Source organism: Camponotus vicinus, unplaced genomic scaffold, assembly GCF_025532165.1.
Source record: "Camponotus vicinus isolate PSW18456_S1 unplaced genomic scaffold, iyCamVici1.0 SCAF_11, whole genome shotgun sequence".
Taxonomy (NCBI): domain Eukaryota; kingdom Metazoa; phylum Arthropoda; class Insecta; order Hymenoptera; family Formicidae; genus Camponotus; species Camponotus vicinus.
Window position 1 is genome coordinate 11,829,214 of NW_028141947.1, and position 18,992 is coordinate 11,848,205.

At 33.6% G+C, this 18,992-nt stretch overlaps 2 protein-coding genes across 9 annotated transcripts in view; one reads left to right on the plus strand and one right to left on the minus strand.

Moving 5' to 3' along the window:
* Window positions 1-18,992, minus strand: part of LOC145961209 (telomerase-binding protein EST1A) — a 101,459-nt gene that overhangs the window by 57,295 nt on the left and 25,172 nt on the right. For all 8 annotated transcript variants that reach the window (XR_014435594.1, XM_083081192.1, XM_083081191.1 and 5 more), the window contains exon 17: window positions 9,588-9,733. Coding sequence is in view for 7 of the 8 variants with exons in the window: in XM_083081192.1 (XP_082937318.1) it covers window positions 9,588-9,733 (146 nt within the window). In the remaining variant the exon portion in view is untranslated. The remainder of the gene's footprint in view (window positions 1-9,587; window positions 9,734-18,992) is intronic.
* On the plus strand, window positions 12,336-14,879 carry LOC145961655 (uncharacterized). Its single transcript, XM_083082087.1, has 9 exons — window positions 12,336-12,544; window positions 12,677-12,793; window positions 12,882-12,999; window positions 13,263-13,536; window positions 13,633-13,755; window positions 13,894-13,984; window positions 14,215-14,351; window positions 14,424-14,556; window positions 14,716-14,879. The coding sequence occupies exons 1-9, from the start codon at window positions 12,389-12,391 to the stop codon at window positions 14,764-14,766; spliced, it is 1,200 nt and encodes a 399-aa protein (XP_082938213.1). The 5' UTR covers window positions 12,336-12,388; the 3' UTR covers window positions 14,767-14,879.

The window sequence follows — 18,992 nt, forward strand, 5'->3', positions numbered from 1 at the left end:
AAAGAACTGTCGTGTCAGACAGTAGTATAGCTATATTTAGATCTAATTATTCTCTTTTCATTTTCAATTTATTTGTTTTATTTTTTGTGGTCCGACTATAATCAAATATATGCTCTAAAAAATTTTTATATAAAATATGATATAATATTATGTTAATATAATGCTGTTAATAAAACTGTGATTAAGAGAGGAACTCAAACTAATAAATGGCACAAAATTCTCGAGAAATATTTAAAATCTGCAAGCAAATCTCACCTCAAGAAATGAGATTTTTATCATATAATGTATAAAGACTAAATTAAAAAAAGAATATTAAACGCGATTCTCGAATGATTCGAGGCTTACGAGGTCGCGCTCATGAAATCTCTCTATAGCGTCGTTATAGGTCGTAAAGGTCGTATCAAAATGTACAAAATTGTTGACTTTCCGTCGCGGTACGTTCAATCTTACGGTACGCGCGATGGATATTATAAGCCGCGTTTCTCTTCGTCCAATCGAGTGATCGTCCAACCCTCCCCCCCTTCTTTCCGCTCCCCGCGTCCTCGCGCGCGCTGCCACATTAAAATAATTTAATTTAATACCCGGCAATTCTGCTTATTGCCATTGCAACATCAATTTTAATAATAGCCCTCTCAGCAAGCAGAGAGCTTCCCGACACCCTCTCGGCGACGGCGATGACGGCGACGGCGATGACGGCGACGGCGACGGCGACGGCGACGGCGTTTCAGCGCCTCCGAAGAAACCGCGCAAAGCGCGCAATACACATTCGATATTACGACCTCGCCGGTAATGACGTTTTTTTTCCGATATTACCGAGAAATTTTTTTTTAGAACGTCAATCTATTTGCGCGCCGCGCACGAGATTAATCGGCAGAGAGAGGGAGGATTACAGCCGTTGTTACAGATTATACAGGACTCCAATAATGCTACTATCTGAAAATGTTCACCTTTTCCTCCATGATTTATATAAAAAAGCGAAAATAATAAATTCCGAGAATAATAGATTCCTCTTCTGATCATAAATATTATTATATTTCTCATATTTTTATATAAGATATGTTTAATTCTATAAAAGTACTCATTAATTAAGAGTTTATATTTAAAGTTATAAATGTAATTATTAATATATAATTTTAATAACATGTTTTAATATGCATTTTGGCCTTGGATGCAATTAATGATGTACCAATAGGTTTAATTAAAAATTAAAAATTATAAATAAACTTGTATACAGAAACAAATTATATAAAATGACGATACATCATCGACAGAATCTAAGCACAAAAATGTTTTAAAATATATTATACATAAATAATATATCTCATTCACGTGTGGTCTAATGTTATTTGCCTCTGGAAGACAGACTAAATTTTCGCGTATGACAGTCTTGATTAAAATTTTAATAAGAATATGATGATTATATATTTTTTCACCGATTATGCCAAGTCCTCGTAAGATGTTGGTGGCGAAATAGTTGAGAAAGATCGTTTCTCGCACGTGTGCCCGCGAGCTCGAGGAGATTCCTCCGCGGAGCTCGTTCCAAAGTACTCCGCAAGTATCCCGAGGTTGGCGGTTGGTGCTCGAAAAGAGGCACTCGACGTGCCTACATAAATTCACGGGCGCGTCGGAGCATGTTAGCGTTATTACGTGTGTCGAGGGGAGTATATGGCGATCCGCCGCGGCCGTTTTCTCCGTCCTTGCGCGGTATACGTTGCCGTAGCAGCAGCAGCAACAGCAACAGCAGCAGTTTCAAACACCCGCTAGCGAAACTCCTCCCGGCCGGACACAGACAGGTGGTAGCGGGATCGCGTTACAGAAATTGCCAATTACCTATAACATGCAATTCCTGGCCTGCCTCCGTGTCCGGGCGTTCTCTCGTCCTCTGCTATCGTATTAATCCGCCGTCCGTTACAACCGAACCGCGTAATCGCGCGGGAAGCCACGGTCGAAATTGGACGCCGTATCTTCTCCCGCGAAAACGTCTCCCAGAAAGCGAATCTCGGTGAACGCGAACGTTTTCGCAACTATTCGATATACATTCGTTTTATTTCTGGCCAGGATTTCTTTCGTCTAGAAACTATCTTCGCCAGATGCGTAAAAACGCGGTCCGGTTTTGACTTTTGCGCCGCAACGAAACGCATCCATCATTCACCCGTACACGTATAGAGTGTGTGTACACCCGGAGGGTTCGCCCCCGAAGAGGAGAGGTCTCGGCTGCCAGCGGGAGTCGAGCGTTTATCACTTAATGACTTGGTCTACCGCCAGTTGCAAGGTTGATAGTCGGTAAGCAGGCACTCTCGACCGAGCCATCAGACGAGGCTAAAACCACTCGCTTAAAATTGTAAAAGTCCATAATTGGCCGCAACGACGTCAGAATGAGGAATGTTATGCTCGCGCGCAAGGACGAACACTTTTGTACATCAGCTTTTATATCCCTATCCCTCCCTCTTTTCATTTATAAAAAATGGGAGAGAGAGAGAAGATATTCGTGCGAGACAACATATCTAATTAGCGAAACCAACTAATGTACGTGGCACACGCCGTACTTAATTGGAAGGGTCTCCGAACCACCGTTATTCGCCTAATTAATTAACCACGCTTGCGAATTTTCCTTTAAAGGCCGCGTGCCAGCGAGCCTCCTCGCCGATTGCGATTAATATCATCCCCGTCGTGCACAATAAATCTCTGATATAGGAGATGTGATACTCAATTCATAAGGAAACAAACTTGCGGTTTATAAAAGACTTACAAGAGACAATTCGGGTTTTTGACTCGATTTTATTCTCACGAGGTTTCACCTAAAGTCAATATGACCGATTGTAATATTCACCCGGAAGATTCGCACTTTTTTTTACGAGCTTTGCTCGACAAACTTCCTGAACGATCGACTGAGAACGGGTGTTGCCAAACTCTCTCGCGTTAATATTAACTCTTTGCGAATACTGTAAAATGATAATGAAACGAGAAAATTTTATACTCCTACATAAATATAAAAATTCAAGAAAAAAGATTAAAATAAGAATCAAATGCAAAAAGTAAGCAAAAAATTATCTAAAAATTCTCTTTAATTATTTTGTATAATTTGGTCTTTTCTTTGGATAATCTGCAACGAAATTACTTGAAAATTCATGCCTCTTGATCTTCTTCATCAGTTATTTTGCAAATCTCCTGTCGATTCCAGCCATAAGAAATGATGAGAATACATAATCCAAATTGGCAAGCATTGATAACCGCGGAAACGATCACAAATGAAACAAAAAACAAGGAATGAAAAATGCTCATATTATAATGTCACACAGATGTTCAAAACTGTAAAGAAGATTTACCAAACATGACAACCGATAAGGAATATCAATATGTTTGTTGTAGATGATTCAAAAAATGTATAAAATAAGGAAAATTTTTAGATAATAATATTTTGATATATTAAGATATAAATATTTTGTATCTTCTTTTGCGCTTGGCTTTTAGTTGTCCTCTAATTTTTACATACCAAAATTCGGTCTCTCTACTGAAATATTTCGAAAAAGATTCTTTCTCTAGTTCCAATATAAAAGCGACATATTATAGTAAAAGCATTACATGAATAATTCAATATCCACAAAGAGAAGCGCGGTCAAACTGACAAACGGAGATTCAATCTCATCTACGTCATTCAAGGACTAAAGCCACATCATCTGGATATTTGAGAAAAATTCCTAACGTTTCAATATTCGTACGCGTAGGACTGGCGTATGAATAATTCAATTCGCTCTCTTATAATACCTAAAGAATCGAGAAAAGAATCAAGAAATGCGGCCAACCGATTACGAATGCGTAAGCAACGGCCACGATAAGCACCCGGCGACCCGGCGGCGGGCATCTCGCGACGTGTAACGCCGTTCGCGGTTTATTATTAATAGGACGATAAGATCGCGAGGCATTACGCGAAACACACAGCTCGTCAAGTCGTAACTGGTTCCGCGCCGGAGATAGAGCCCCTCATCTATCTCCGCCGACGTGCGGGCGAACAGAGATGCGCAACCTCCGGACTCGCATGTGCGTGCGTGCGTGCGTCCCGGTCATTCGCGCGGTCTAGGCAACGGTCGACTTTGCAAGAGGAAACAGAATTTCGTACCGTATGTCGAGTGAAAAAACGACAAATGTCATATCACATCGAAGATTTGACAAATACATCACATCTTAGAGAAGCAAGATTTCTTATCCTTTATTATCCTTATTATTCTTTTTTCGGCAAAATTGTATTAATTCTATAAGTAAGACGAAGCAACTGACAAAGAATACTATATTTACGCGTAAAATGCATAATATATTCAAATATTGTGACGAAATATTACTACTAATTAAAATATTACCATTAATTATGCAAAGAAATGAATGTTTTCACCATCAAGCCGGAAGTCGTTTTAAACGCAACTTTAGAAAGACGCATAGTGAAAGACCGGCAGTGTGATGCGTTTACGCGCGTTTTCTCGTTCTTGAGCAGATTAGCGGATCTTCTCTCTCTGCTGCTCTAATCGTCCTTACCAGGCTATAAATTATTTGCGGGAAATAAACTCGCAAAAACTTGCAAAACAGCTCCGCGCTAATCCTTAAGTAGAAATATGGAGATCGTCTTGAAATCGTCTCCGCGCTGAGAATTCGCCAAAGAAACCGGAGGTACTTCTTAAGTAAAGGTTCGCATTTGCTTGGAAGCAGTGTATAATAGCAATGTTAAAAAACCGATGATTTATCAAAGATATATGATATTACAGATAATTTTATCCTTCGCGTATTTTGCATATAGATATTAAAATCAAATTAAAGCTTTCGGTGAAGGTACTCGATATTTTTTTCGAATAATTCTGACGTTTGATCTACACATAGATCTTTCTTTTCCCTTGGAGGAACAAAAAGTTAGAAGAAATTTGGACTGTATCATGTATATCTGATTCATTTATAATTCTTTTTTCGAATTATTTTCTGAGTTAAATAAAAAAGCAGGGAAAAATATTTAGCAATCCAGGATTTAAAAATGAAAAAAAATGTAAAGAAAAACTGTATGAATATTACAACTAATATACATGAGGTATATAATTTTATTACTATTGTTTTACGTATGATAAATCGATTGAAGAGAAGAACGACATTGTCTTTCTCTCTTACTAACATGACAGGGAATATTTGACAGGCAAATGCCATATTCAAATCTGAATAATAATACTACTATTCAGCGAGTCTCGAGACTGGATTAATTTGGACCGCAGGATCGCGTCTCGTCGCATCGCGTCAGAGGACCCATATCCAGGCGCAATGACAGGACAATATTCGGACACCGCGTCTGGCCGGTTAGAAAGTTCAAAGGTCAATGAACCGCGACTGGCCACGCGAAAGAATCGCGCGCACGCACCGCGCGTGAGAAGGGCTCAGCAAGGAAAAAAAGGAAGATACTGAAAGACTCGTTTTTTACCAGCTGATTTACGAATTGGCACGAGGAGAGATGATTTCTCCTCGGCGAGATAAAAAATCAAAACAAACGGCACTTGCATTCGTGCGCGATCAAGCAACGAGATGCGAGACTCTCTCTCTCTCTCTTTCTCTCTCGCCGATGAGTACGTGGATCCCGTCGCAGAAAGGAAGGAAGCTTTTGCAAAATAAGAAAGTAACCCAAGAGGCGCGAGCGAGACGGAACAAAGCCACGGGCAATAATTCTCATATTTTAGGGAGGCAATTTCGAAGAGGCGAGTACGCGCACACGAGAGGAGAGCTGGATTTTTCGAGGGCTGTACTTTTCGATAATTTATGCCAACGAGCCCCTCCCTCCCTCACCCTTCGCCCGGCTCGGCTTTCCGAGAAACGACTCCCTTCCCCGCGATTGCAGGTCCGCGAGGCTCTCTCTCCGATCGGGTCGAAATAACTTCGGATTCGGACACGCACTTATCCAGCGTGTATCGCGACACTTTCTTTATCGGGAATCACAAGTCCGCGTGGTAGTCTACTCTCGTTCTCCGTGTACTTTACATTGTAATACGAGACTCGTCCTCTACCAAATAATCTTATAAATTTCGAAGACTATTTTTAAAGAGAAACCAGGAAAATCGAGATAATTTAAGAGCTTGTCCGATACCAATTAATTTTGTTCGTGAAATTTGACTTTTACGTATTTATTATTTTACTTGGATATTAAATCTAAACCAAACAGCTCTTAAAATTTAATATTAATGAAAATATTAGAAAATATATCCCTCTTGTTTTAATTTTTACAAAATAAAATGTATCGTCTGAATGCTCAAAATTTTGTTTATATTACAACGAGAAACGGAGCACGAGAGCAATCAAACGCGAAAGATGGAAAAGAAGAAAAAGAGAAGATAAAACAATGAAACAATTTAATAATGCATCAATATACGTGGCGGGAGAAAAAGGGAACGAGTATCCCATACTTGATAGGGTTCTGCGGCAGGTAGTAGTAGAATGTGGTTAGATTTAAGGTACGCAAAGCCACAAGCTAGATCGGATGCAGTTCGGATGCAGATGATCCAAGATTATAGACATTAGGGACATCTCTCTCTCTCTCTCTTTCTCTCTCAGCCTTGGCGTTATGCGATTCCTCGGTAGCCTCGGGGTTCTCGGGCTCTGTATTCGTTCCCCGTACATGCGTACAGTCGTGCTGTGCATGAAATGATCCCGCAGATCGCCATCAGCTTCCTCGATACGCATCTTAGCAACCGATTAGATAATACTTGTGCTATCGCTGAAAGACGTTTCAATCCGAAAAGATTTTCCAAAATTTAAATAAATTTTCTTCACATAATTCCGATTAATCGGTGTCTTATGCCTTCAAGCTTCAATAATAATTACATTAAAAAGAATAAGCATCAAATAAGCACAGGCTAAAGCAATAAAAAAATTAATTGTTATAAGAAAGCAAGAAAAAAATGCTTTCCAAGTATATTAAAATAAGACGTCACAGACAGTATACCATATGCTACTTTCGAGATCCATAGCGTTGATACGCAAAGAGAAAGCCGATTTGGGGGAGCAAACCACAGGGATGTGTCGCGGCGGTTTAAAGATGATGAAGGCGGGACCTGACGTTCCTCGACCGACAACCGCAGACAATGTCGACACGGTTGCATAAACTCAATGGTCCATTACCGACAGTGTTTACGATTTCAATTACTGGCTGGCTGATGGAGAATCATCACTACACCGAGGACAAGATTATATCCGCGAAAAAATTCTTAATAGACAGATATACGCAGAAGAATAAACTAACTTTATCGATCAAATCTCAGATATCAAATTTTCGAAAAATATTTCGATGAAAAATTTTAATATTTGTGCACTAAAATAAATACTCGATGCCAAAAGAGAGAAGAGGGTTTAAAAATTTCGCAAAAACTGTTTTCTTTTGATCGAGATAAATTGACATAAAATTGAATACAGTCTATTCTCGTGTCCGCGGAAAAACTTTGAGAGTATGACCGTTATCGTGCCAACTGAAGAATTCAACCGCGAAAACTTATACGACGAAGCCACTGCAGATTAACGCACGTGCAATATTACGACAAGTCGCGCCAGGTATAGCTCGCACGTGATGGTAACGCCTGCTTAAAGATTCAGGTACTAAAATCCCGTAATATCGGCTCATGCTCGTTTTAAGCCGACTCTTCTTTGGCATAGTAACATCTCTACCATTCCTCTATTATTAATACTGGATAGATTTTAAAATTATTGATCCGATAGCATCAATATTTCCTCTATTATTAATAATAATTTAAATTATTTGATATCTATATAACGTACGAATTCATCAACGATCAAAATATATTACATATGTCGTATGTTAGTGCCATAAAATATTATAAAAAAATAAAAGACTAAAAAAACGTAGTAATGATGATAGTAATTTAAAGGAATAATTAATAAATATCACGCATTAAAATGCGAATATAAATTTTTTTTCTTTTATAAACGCAACTAAGAGATCAGCTTGTACAAATTTCTCGAAAATGACATTATTAAATTCTCGTTACCACTGCGAAATAAGATATACCAGTCATCTAAGGACGCAACTTATGTAGTTAAAGCAAAAGGGCAAAGAAACGCCCGAGCAGGTGCAAAGGATTCGAGCGGGTAGTTTCACCTCGGAAATAGAACAGCAAGAAAAGAAACGCCTTGATGACTCAGGCTAAGGTCCATTCTGAGAAAAGCGAAACCTGGAGCGGAGTTTCGCTCTCGTATAGAAATTAGTGATAATTATATAGGGCTAGCACCTGCATGCAAGCGCAAAAACTCTCGGGGAATACTCGTTGCTGTTATGGTGTGCTCTCTCGGACCAGCAGGCAGCCATGAGTCATTGTCGAGAGTCAAGATACATCTACCCGAACCGGATATACCGTCATACCACGGTTGCTTGTCGATGACAAGCTAAAGCGGAAGAACGAGTCATCTCGATAAAATGTATCTCGACCGTGACAGAGATTAACTTTGACAGCAAAAAACTTTTTCAACCTTAATTACACAATTGACCACATTAGGTTTATTATCTAATTATTTAATTAATCTTGTGTTCTTCACGTCAATTCTAATCAAAATAAATGTACTTTATCTTGAAATTTGCATGGAAAATTTAAGCATTTTGCATGGAAAATTTAAAAGCAAAATTTCCAACGCAAATGTGAAAATCAATTCCATGTAAAAAGGAAACTTTCTAGATTTAAGCTGCGCTAGAAATATTTGCAACTTTATCCAGATCAATAGAATTTATACATGCATTCATGCATAATATAAGCATGCAAAATGCAAATTTTAAATGGTTACCGGTTCGGTATCTCGTTTTCTAACGTATAGTCCATTTTAAAATGAAAAGCTCGCGAAAGGAATTAACGTTACTGTAAAACGAGTACAACCGGCTCGTTAGTCGGTTGATTTTATTCCGTCAGAAATGTGCTCTTCCATAATTAAAATCGCGAAAATTATCTGACAATCAAGAGAACGACACTGTCTAAACAAATATGTAAAGCTATATATATATATATATATATATATATATATATATATATATATCATTTCACACACAAACTAATCATACATCATAAATTATCTCGATAAAAATAGAGAATATAAATGTAATTTTATATGAAAAAGATATATCTATAAAAAAATATATCTAAAAATAGATATATTTAGTAAATATATTTAAAAATATATAATATCTAGAAAAATAACTAATGTGATTTTATGTAAATTTTGATATCCGACTAAAATTTTTATTCCAAATTTATAAAGATTGTCTGAAATATATTTTTTCAAAAAACTATGATATATTTTTGTAAGAAAATCTATTTTTATCTATTTTTAGATATATTTTTCTTTATAGATATGTTTTGATTAATTAATCGAAAGTTTCGTCGATTTTTTTTAGTTTCCAAAATCTATTACAATTGATCTTAATAATCTAGTCATCTCAATGATAGACAAAATATCTCACAAATTTGATTTATATATATATATATATATATATATATATATATATATATATATATATATATATAAACGAAATTATTTCTTTGATGTTAAAAGAAAAATAAATTTCAACTCACCTTTCAGCTGCGTAGTCTCGATAGCGAACATATTAAGCGCCAAAAGCTGAAGTAGACGAGTACCAGAAAGTGGTAATGGCGAGTGCTGCAATAAGGCTCTAAATTCCTTCAACATTTGAACACCGGCTTCTTGAAAAGTTTCCATCCTGAAATAAATACAATTTTTTAATATAATTAAAAAAATAATTGAATTAAATTCAGTCTACTTAATTTTCGAAATGTTTGTCTTGAAAAATTTTACTGATATGTGCGAAAATGATTAAGGATACGAAAAATAGGAACATCCATATAAACATTTCGTCGATCAATCGAATTTAAAATAATCGAATTTGGATCGGAATCAGGGGGCTGCAAAATCTATGTCTGTTGGCTAATCTCGCGTGGCCCAGGCTAGTGATAAAGGAGGACGAAGGTTGGCCGGGGGGGATCTAAAGCCGCCAAGTGAGCATTCTCGTAAACACGATAGTGAAACGGCAACGGGAGATCTCGCATAGTAGGCGCTATCTTTCCCACAGCCTCTTTCCGTATAGCGCACCATATATAAATACACATATATACAAAATACATACATATAAGTGTAAAATATACACATATACGTAAGCCCAAATACGCGTAAAATTTTATTCGATATCACGATTCTATCCACACTGTCGCGTTTGTAATATTTTTATAACAATCTTTGTCTGAAATTATTCCTATAACACATACAAAAATTTCTGAGAATTCATTTTTCATATCGACTAATACCAATCACTTTAAGACAAAGCAATAATTTTAATTCAGTTGCTTAAATGATTATAATAAATTCAATAATTTATTGAAGATAAATAATTCGTTACATATTAACTCATTAATTTCTACTATTACCAATGCCAATTCCTACCAGTGACGGTGGCCATCATTTAGGAGTAAAATGCTCCTACAGTAAACTAAAAAATTTCTGTTGTACCTCATTCAAAAATCAAGTTTATAAAATGAAATTTATATTTATAAAATTTGCAGTTCACACTATCCACATCATTAACTGCCCTCAAATCCTATATATCTCTCTCGCTCTCATAAATCGTAAAGTTTAATAAAATTATAATATATTATTCGATATTTTCTATATAAATCTCGTGTTCTTGCGATCTTTGCTTCTTTCGAATTGTTAAAAAGAAACATATTTGTGTTTCCTTAATGAGATGAAGATATACACACGTATAAAAGCGTTCATTAATTTGCATTCAAATGATTCGCAAGATAATATACCCTATTATTACGATAAAAGGGAAATGATGAAAGGACTGAAAATGCGAAAGAGAGAGGGTTCAGGTACAAGTAATTGCACATGTATTATCTTAATAAATTATTACGTTGTCTTTGCCACGTTAAGAGAAATCGATAACCAAGCTCCTACAATTCACCGAATGACACAAATTTACAAGGAATCGTTGATGATCCGCAACACTAGTATTTATATACGAATCGATGTAGAATACAGATTTGATTCGCTAGTTTTTTATTTTATTTAAACTGATAAAAATCTCGTTTTGTATGATAGTTGCAGAGGAAAGTGATATTACACTTCAGGAAGATGTCGCAAGATATTTCTTTTAATCATGAACAGAACTATATCATCTTGCAAATTAACTGCTGAAAAAATTGTGACTTTATCAATTGAAAGTTTTGGTACGATAAGTATTACTATATGATTGATTCTCAAGTCCAGTTTATAAATTTAAAAATTTCATGGCATATTTTACTTGTTTTCATTATTTATATGATACATTGATCAGAGTTATTTAAAAATTATTTAAAATTTTACATTTTTTATTTCAAATTTTAAAATTTTTTGAAATTTTCAGAATACACAATAAATCATAATTTTGTAAGTCATTGCATTTCGCGATACTGATCCCGATTTAATTGATGTAGCTTTTAACTGATTCAATGTATCTTGATGGTAGCTCAGAATGTGCTACTTCGCTAAAGAGTAAGAGAGAGAAAGAGAGAGCGCCAAGTCATTCTGACCTCTACGCTAACGTACCGTTACGTATTACTCTCGATTAAACACTAAAGAATAGCTAAGTAATTCATTTCTCATAAATTTGACTAATTACTTTAAGACAGAGCAATAATTTGAATTCAGTTGCTTAAATAAATTCAATTATTTATTGAAGAGAAATAATTTGTTATATATTACTCGTATTAATTTCTAATTTTCATACCAATGCCATTCCTTCCAACGACGGTACCATCATTTAGGAGTAAACGCTCCTGGAATATACTAGAAAATTTCCGTTGTACTTCTTTCAAAAAACAAGTTTATAAAACCGAATTTATCTATATAAAATTCCTTGTTCGCACTGTTCACATCATTAACTGGACTCAAATCCGATATATCTCTCTCTGTCGCTCCCATAAATCGTAAAGTTTAATAAAATTATGATATATTCGATATTCTATATTAATCTCGTGTGCTTGCGTTGGCGATCTTTGCTTCTTCTGAATTGTTGAAAAGAAACATACTTGTGTTTCCCTCAACATGAAACGAACACACACAAAAGCGTTCATTATTTCGCGTTCAAAGAACGACCCGGAAGATAATATACCCTATTATTATGATAAAGGAGAAATGATGAAAGAACTGAAAATGTGAAAGAGAAAGGATTCAAGTAATTGCACATGTATTATCTTATTGAATTATTACGTTGTCTTTACCGCGTTAAGAGAAATCGATAACTAAGCTCCTATAATTCACCGAATGATGAGCATACACAAGGAATCGCTGATAATCCGTAATACTAGTATTTCACAAAATGTTCGACAAAAAAGACATTTGGAATAGTCGGTACTATATTATTCCTAAGGTATACATGACTATATCGGGAATATGGCCGTATGACAGGCTGCGCAACAGATGTATGTGCTTCGTTCCGATGTTTACGTTCTGCTTTAGTATTATGATACCTCAGGTATGTATGTTTAATCTTAAAAATTGCGAAAGGATGACAGATTATTTATTTTACCAATTCATTGAATCATTTTTTTTCCTTTGTCGATAAAAATCTCTCAATATGTTCAATAATATTATAAATTTGATATAGTTAATGTACGTATTAACTGCAACGGATCTCAATGACATTTTCGAGAGTGTGCCAGCCGTACTGATTAGCATAATATTCAGCTGTAAGATAGCGGGCACGATGTTGAACAGCAAACATGTAAGCAATCATTATATACGAATACAATGTAATCCATTGTACAAAAATTATTGATGCGATGGAAACTGTGCACGCACAATTTATATAGATCAAATCTTGCCTTAAAATGATAGAAGATGATTGGCTATCATTAAATACAGATGTGGAAAGGACTATTCTCGCTCGCCACTGCGAATATGGACGATATATAACAACATTTTACGTAGGTACGTTATAGAAATTGAAAATATATAGCAAACTGTGCATGTTTTGAACATATGTAAAAGCGAGCCTACGTGCATTTTGTATTACATCATGTGTAATTTTTCGAATTTTTTTAAATTTATTTTAAGCCTTAAAATTTGCAAAAAATACAAAAAAAATCATTTTTGCTTAATTTTTAAAATAGACATTTTCTTTTTTTTAAATCATAAATAATAAGCATCAATGAAAATCTGCTCGTATAACACACACATATATTTTTTTTTAGTTTTTATGCATATGACAGCATTCTTTTATTTGCTCAAACCAATCGTTCTGACGTTATTAGAGGACAATATCGCGAACGCAACGAAATCGTCCATATCGGGAATATCAAAATTGCCATTTCAAGTCGAGTATAGCGAGAAATTAGATCAATATTTTTATCCTATAACGATTCATTGTTATCTAGGCGTGTTCGCTCACGTATTTAGTACGCTCGCAGTTGACACCTTATATTATACTTTAATCCAGCATGTCTGCGGAATGTTTTCAATTGTTGGGTAAGAATATTAGGATCACAAGGAGGATTCAGTCAAATGACGATTAAAAATTAAAATATAAGACTAAGATTTTTGCACTAATATTTTTGTTTTCAGATATATGTTAGAGGATATCGGAAAAAATAGTGACGCTAATTTTCATATGAAACTAGATAAAATGGAAGATGTTAATTACCATAAAGCATTTAACTGTTTGCGTAGGCATCTTCACGCAATACAGTACGTATTAATAAAAAATATCTATTCTATTTTAGATTTTCTTTATATTTTAGAAGAGATATTTGTACTACATATAATAGCTGCTTTATCGATATTTTCATGTTGCCTGCAATAACGTTCTGATTCGCGATTTTGCAGATTCGCGGAATTAATCGAATCTACGTTTACAAATATCTTCCTGATTAGCATTAGTTTAAATATGATTTGTGGCAGTATATGTGGTATACAAGTATGTACTAATTTCTTTTTTTAATTATACTTTACTATAAATATATGTCCTGTAAGCAAAAATTTTGCAATTTTATAATGTCCTCAATTACAATCAATGTTTGATAAAGATAATATTTATATTTTATACATAATTTCCGAAGTATGATATATACTTGTAAAAACAAGAACTAATTTGAAAATCAAAGGCAATTCGAAAACATCTCGAAAGCAATTAAATTTCTATTACAGGTAGTAATGAATTTAAGCAATGCGAGAGATATTGCAGCACCTCTTGCAATCTACATTGCCCAACTCACTCATCTTTTTCTGCAATTTTGGCAAGCTCAATTTTTGTTGGACTATAGTATTGTTCCATACGAATCGATGTAAGAATACAAATTTGATTCGCTAATTTTTTATTTTACTTAAACTGATAAAAATCTCGTTTTCTATTATAGTTGCAGAGGAAAATGGTATTACACTTCGGGAAGATGTCGCAAGATATTTCTTTTAATCATGAACAGAACTATATCACCTTGCAAATTAACTGCTGGCAAAATTGTCACTTTATCAATTGAAAGTTTTGGAACGGTAAGTAATACTATATGATTGATTCTCTAAGTCCAGTTTATAAATTTAAGAATTTTATGGCATATTTTATTTATTTTCATTATTTATACGATACGATCAGAGTTAATTAAAAATTATTTAATAATGAAAAAATATATATACATTTTTTATTTTTTAAAGGTTCTAAAAACATCGATGTCTTATTTCACGATGTTACGTTCTTTCCAATAATAATACCACTAAAGTAGCTCATGCATTATTAATATCTTGTTAGTATAGTAAAAAATGGTATACATATATATATGAAATGTATATCAACTCTCTTTCTTGATATTTTTCTTAAATTTCAGAATTAATTAGACTAACGTTGACTCTCTTAATCCAAGTATTTATAAATTTGAAAATACATGTTTTATCCATTACATTCTATCTACATTATTATCTACTTCGTTACATCCTGTAATCTCATGTTTTTATATTGTGTATATGTGTTTGTTAATTATTTCATTTCTTTTTTTAATTATTCAAAGAAAAACTCATAAAATTCATTTCCATAAATGAGATGAACAAAATCAACCAATGTTTCCGCTAAATTTCGCGCTTAAAGAAAAATTAAATTTTATATTTTTTATTAATTAAATTTTATAACATTTTTAAAATTTTTAGAGTATACAATCACAATTTTGTAAGTCATTGCATTTCACGATATTGATCCCGAGATAATAGACGTATCTTTTATAATAAATGACTCAATGTATCTCGATGGTAGCTGAGAATGTGCTACTTTGCCAGAGAGTAAGAGAGAGAACGAGAGAGCGCCAAGTCATTCTGACCTCTTCGTCAACGTACCGTTACGTATTACTCTCGATTAAACACTAGATTAAAGAATAGTAATCGTTTAACCCCTTCACTCCGCGTAATGAATCACTCGAGAAATCATATCCGAAGAGACGAAATATCGAACGCGACGCATAAGAGTCGTCGACGACCCTCGATCGCAAACCTGGGCTTTCTGGCCCAGGAGAAGAGAGAACATTTCGAAGAGAGGCCCCATTCTCATCGCGTCTATGCCGCGAGCTATAAGAGCGGATGCTGAAATCAGACACCTTCGGCGCGGATCAAGGTGCACTCACACGCTCGTTCGATCTTCGAAAAAGACCGTTAGCCGCCGACTAAAATCAAGCTGGTATGCCATCATCCCACATTGCATAGTATAATCGCAACGTGAATATTTATTTGAGAGAGAAAGAGAGAAATAATGCTGCAGTTCATGAGAGAGTAAAACGCAAAATGTAATTTTGCTTTAAATAAATGCCGTCCTTTGGCAGCGCGTAAAGATCTCTTTCGCAAAATATGAAACCGATTTATATACTAAGTATTATGATTGTCACACGGAAAAAATATTACGCACAAGTGTAATAAAAATTATATACAATATAATTTTTTTTAATTGTGGAATATACTAATATAAGAGAAAATTATATGTAGGATATTTTTTTTTAATCCAATATTATTGTATGTATGTATATATTTTACAAATGCGCATTATTATTATTCAAATATTTTAATGCACAAAAAATACATAATCGTTAATAAATAATAAAACAAATACATAATTTAGAATTTTTTATAGTATAATAAATATCTCAATGTTATTGTTCCAGCTTTACAATAAAGATTGCAAAAGGGAATTATTTTTCATGTAATTTGTACTGTAAAATTTTCTCCGTGTATATTATAATTCTTTAAAGCTTTATCGTTAAGAATCAAGTTAAGAGATGCGTGGAAAATGTTGAGCTATATGATTACTTCGCTACTCAGTCATTGGCTGCGTTCAGCAGAGAAAGCTGCTTTGCAACTGTTGTAAAATGCGTGAGCCTGATTGGTGTATGCTCTTAATTTTGACTGAATCTAAGAGCATACATCAATCAGATTCACGAATTTTACAACAGTTGCAAAGCAGTTTTTCCTGCTGAACGCAGCCATTGACTCGGACTACTTTGTTCATTGATTTGGATTCAGCGGCAGCCATGAGACACTCTACACTATTACTCGATCTCATTTAATCAAATTACTTGATGCATTTTATTCAAAATTAAATGCAATTTGAACATCCCTCATCGTCATTTATAGTTATCATTAATTTCGCGTCCCGGGGGATGGAAGACTAAAGACATCTGCAGAAAAATGCATCAAGTCCAATTGTCCTAATGAGTCTAATTGTCCCATCTTGTAATTACTTTCGTTCCTCTTGATGAATAAAAAAAACACGCGATGGAACCAATGGGAAGCGAATTCGTTTTCACACGAATCTAGCGATGATCTTTTTTCGCACAACGAATCTCAATGTCTATCAAGAGATACTCGATCGTGCCAAATCATGCGTAGCAAACAAGCAGATAAACCGCATATCTGCATATATTACATTTAACTTAGAATACGTCGTATCTCATTAATACTCGGACTAATAGTATTCTTAAAATAGATGTAATCGATATAATCTGAGAGAAAGAGAAAATTTTTTGTATATTTAACGAAAATTATTTTATAATGTTCTTCTACTTACATGTTTTACATATACGATGATAGACGGAGTGATTTTGAGCCTCTCTTTCCTGCTTGAGTCTCGCCGCACGAATGACAACAAGGTGATCGTATGTAAACATTAGCGCGCTATACGTCATAGTACGGCAAAAATAACCAAAAAAGTCGAAATATAAACTTAGAGATTTTACATTTCTTTATTACTTTAATTATAAATGGATAAACCATTCGTTAAAATATATCATTCGAAATGATTGAATGTAAAATTATATTGTTATTGCATTCAAAATTTATATTTGTTAGAGATGAATATATATGACAAATCGTGCAATCTTAAGCGTTAATGTAATAATAATAATAATATAAAAAAGTATAATGATCAAATAATATAATCAAATTTAATATAATAATAATGTAAGAATAATAATAAAATTAATAATAATTATTTTAATACGATGTTTTCAAGCAATTATTCTTACAAATATATTTGAAATTAAATATATATTTAATACTTACTTTAAAAAATTCAAGAAAATATTTTGAAAATATTTTTTGAAAATACGTTTATTTAATAGGACGTGGAATATTTCACATAGCAATGAATAATGTGACGTACAATATTTTGCCTTGACGATGTATAGCGCGCTATTGTTTACACTTCGCTATTATTGTCATTCACGCGGTGAGGGTCAAATGAATAGACACGAGTGTCGTATTATTTCTCGAACTACGATCGCGACAAGTAATAGAAACAAACGCGATGCGATCATCTCTTATTATTATCATAATTAAAGTTTATGCGATTAATTAGTTCATGCAACGAGGGATTCATACAAGAATTTTTTATCGGAACAGTGTGAACTGAAAATTTTTCGTCAATTTAAGTAGAGTTTTTTTCATCATTTTGTAACGGAGTAATATATCAATCATTGGATAAATCAAATAATTTAATTAATCGGAAATTGTGATGTAATAACTATTTATTAGTGATACATTTATTTTGCGGAACTTAAATGTTTGAAATGTAATATTGATTGTGTATTCTCAAATCAATCTTAATTAATTTTATTATGTCACATATCATTTCCGGTTATTAATAAATCATATACAACAAATCGATACAAAATAAAGTAGTGCTTTAATCTATTGTTTAATAAATACAATATCTAATACGTATTAGATAATATAATACCAAAATATATCTAGATATATTTCGATATTATATTTGAGATATATAAAGTGATATAAATTATAAAATAAAAATAATGCCATGCGATTAATGATATTCTGATAATTAGTATGCGAACAGTCGTACATATTAATCATGTTTTTACGAGTGAGTCTGTTGTGCAAGTGTCATAAAGGAGTAACTATAGATGAACAAAAGAGAAGACTTGGCTCGAGTTACAGTAGATCAACTATGAGGTGAGTAAAATTTATTTATTACTTATGTATGAAATTATTTATTTTCGCGGTAGTGATTAAATTGTCACTGTGAAATATGCACATGATATAATAATCTAGATTTTAGTTTGAGATATTTAATTATATTAAAATATTTATGTCTGTGATGAGTAATATTTTTATATCAAAATATTTCAATGTTGCTTATATCAAGTTAAAAATAATTTTGGTAACATATAATATAATATATATTCTCGTAGCCCAATCTTTACAAAAACCAAAGGAAGTATTTATATATTTACAAGATTGAGAGTAAAAATAAATAATTGTTAAAATTTTTTAAAAATAGAAGTGAGATGAAAATTTTTAATATTGCTATATATAATTCTATTTTTTATTATTATGACATATGTGTAAGACATTTCTTGTTTCAAAACTCTAATTAAAAAATTAATATGCTATTATTCCAATATAAATATATCTATTTTTAGTATATAAATAATTATTTT

Excerpts from the sequence above, each read along its gene's own strand:
- LOC145961655 (XM_083082087.1), top strand. The coding sequence starts at position 12,389 with ATGTTCGACAAAAAAGACATTTGGAATAGTCGGTACTATATTATTCCT. Across the intron at positions 13,756-13,893 it reads AGGCATCTTCACGCAATACA|ATTCGCGGAATTAATCGAAT; the intron begins GTACGTATTAAT and ends GCGATTTTGCAG. Across the intron at positions 14,352-14,423 it reads ATTGTTCCATACGAATCGAT|TTGCAGAGGAAAATGGTATT; the intron begins GTAAGAATACAA and ends TTTCTATTATAG.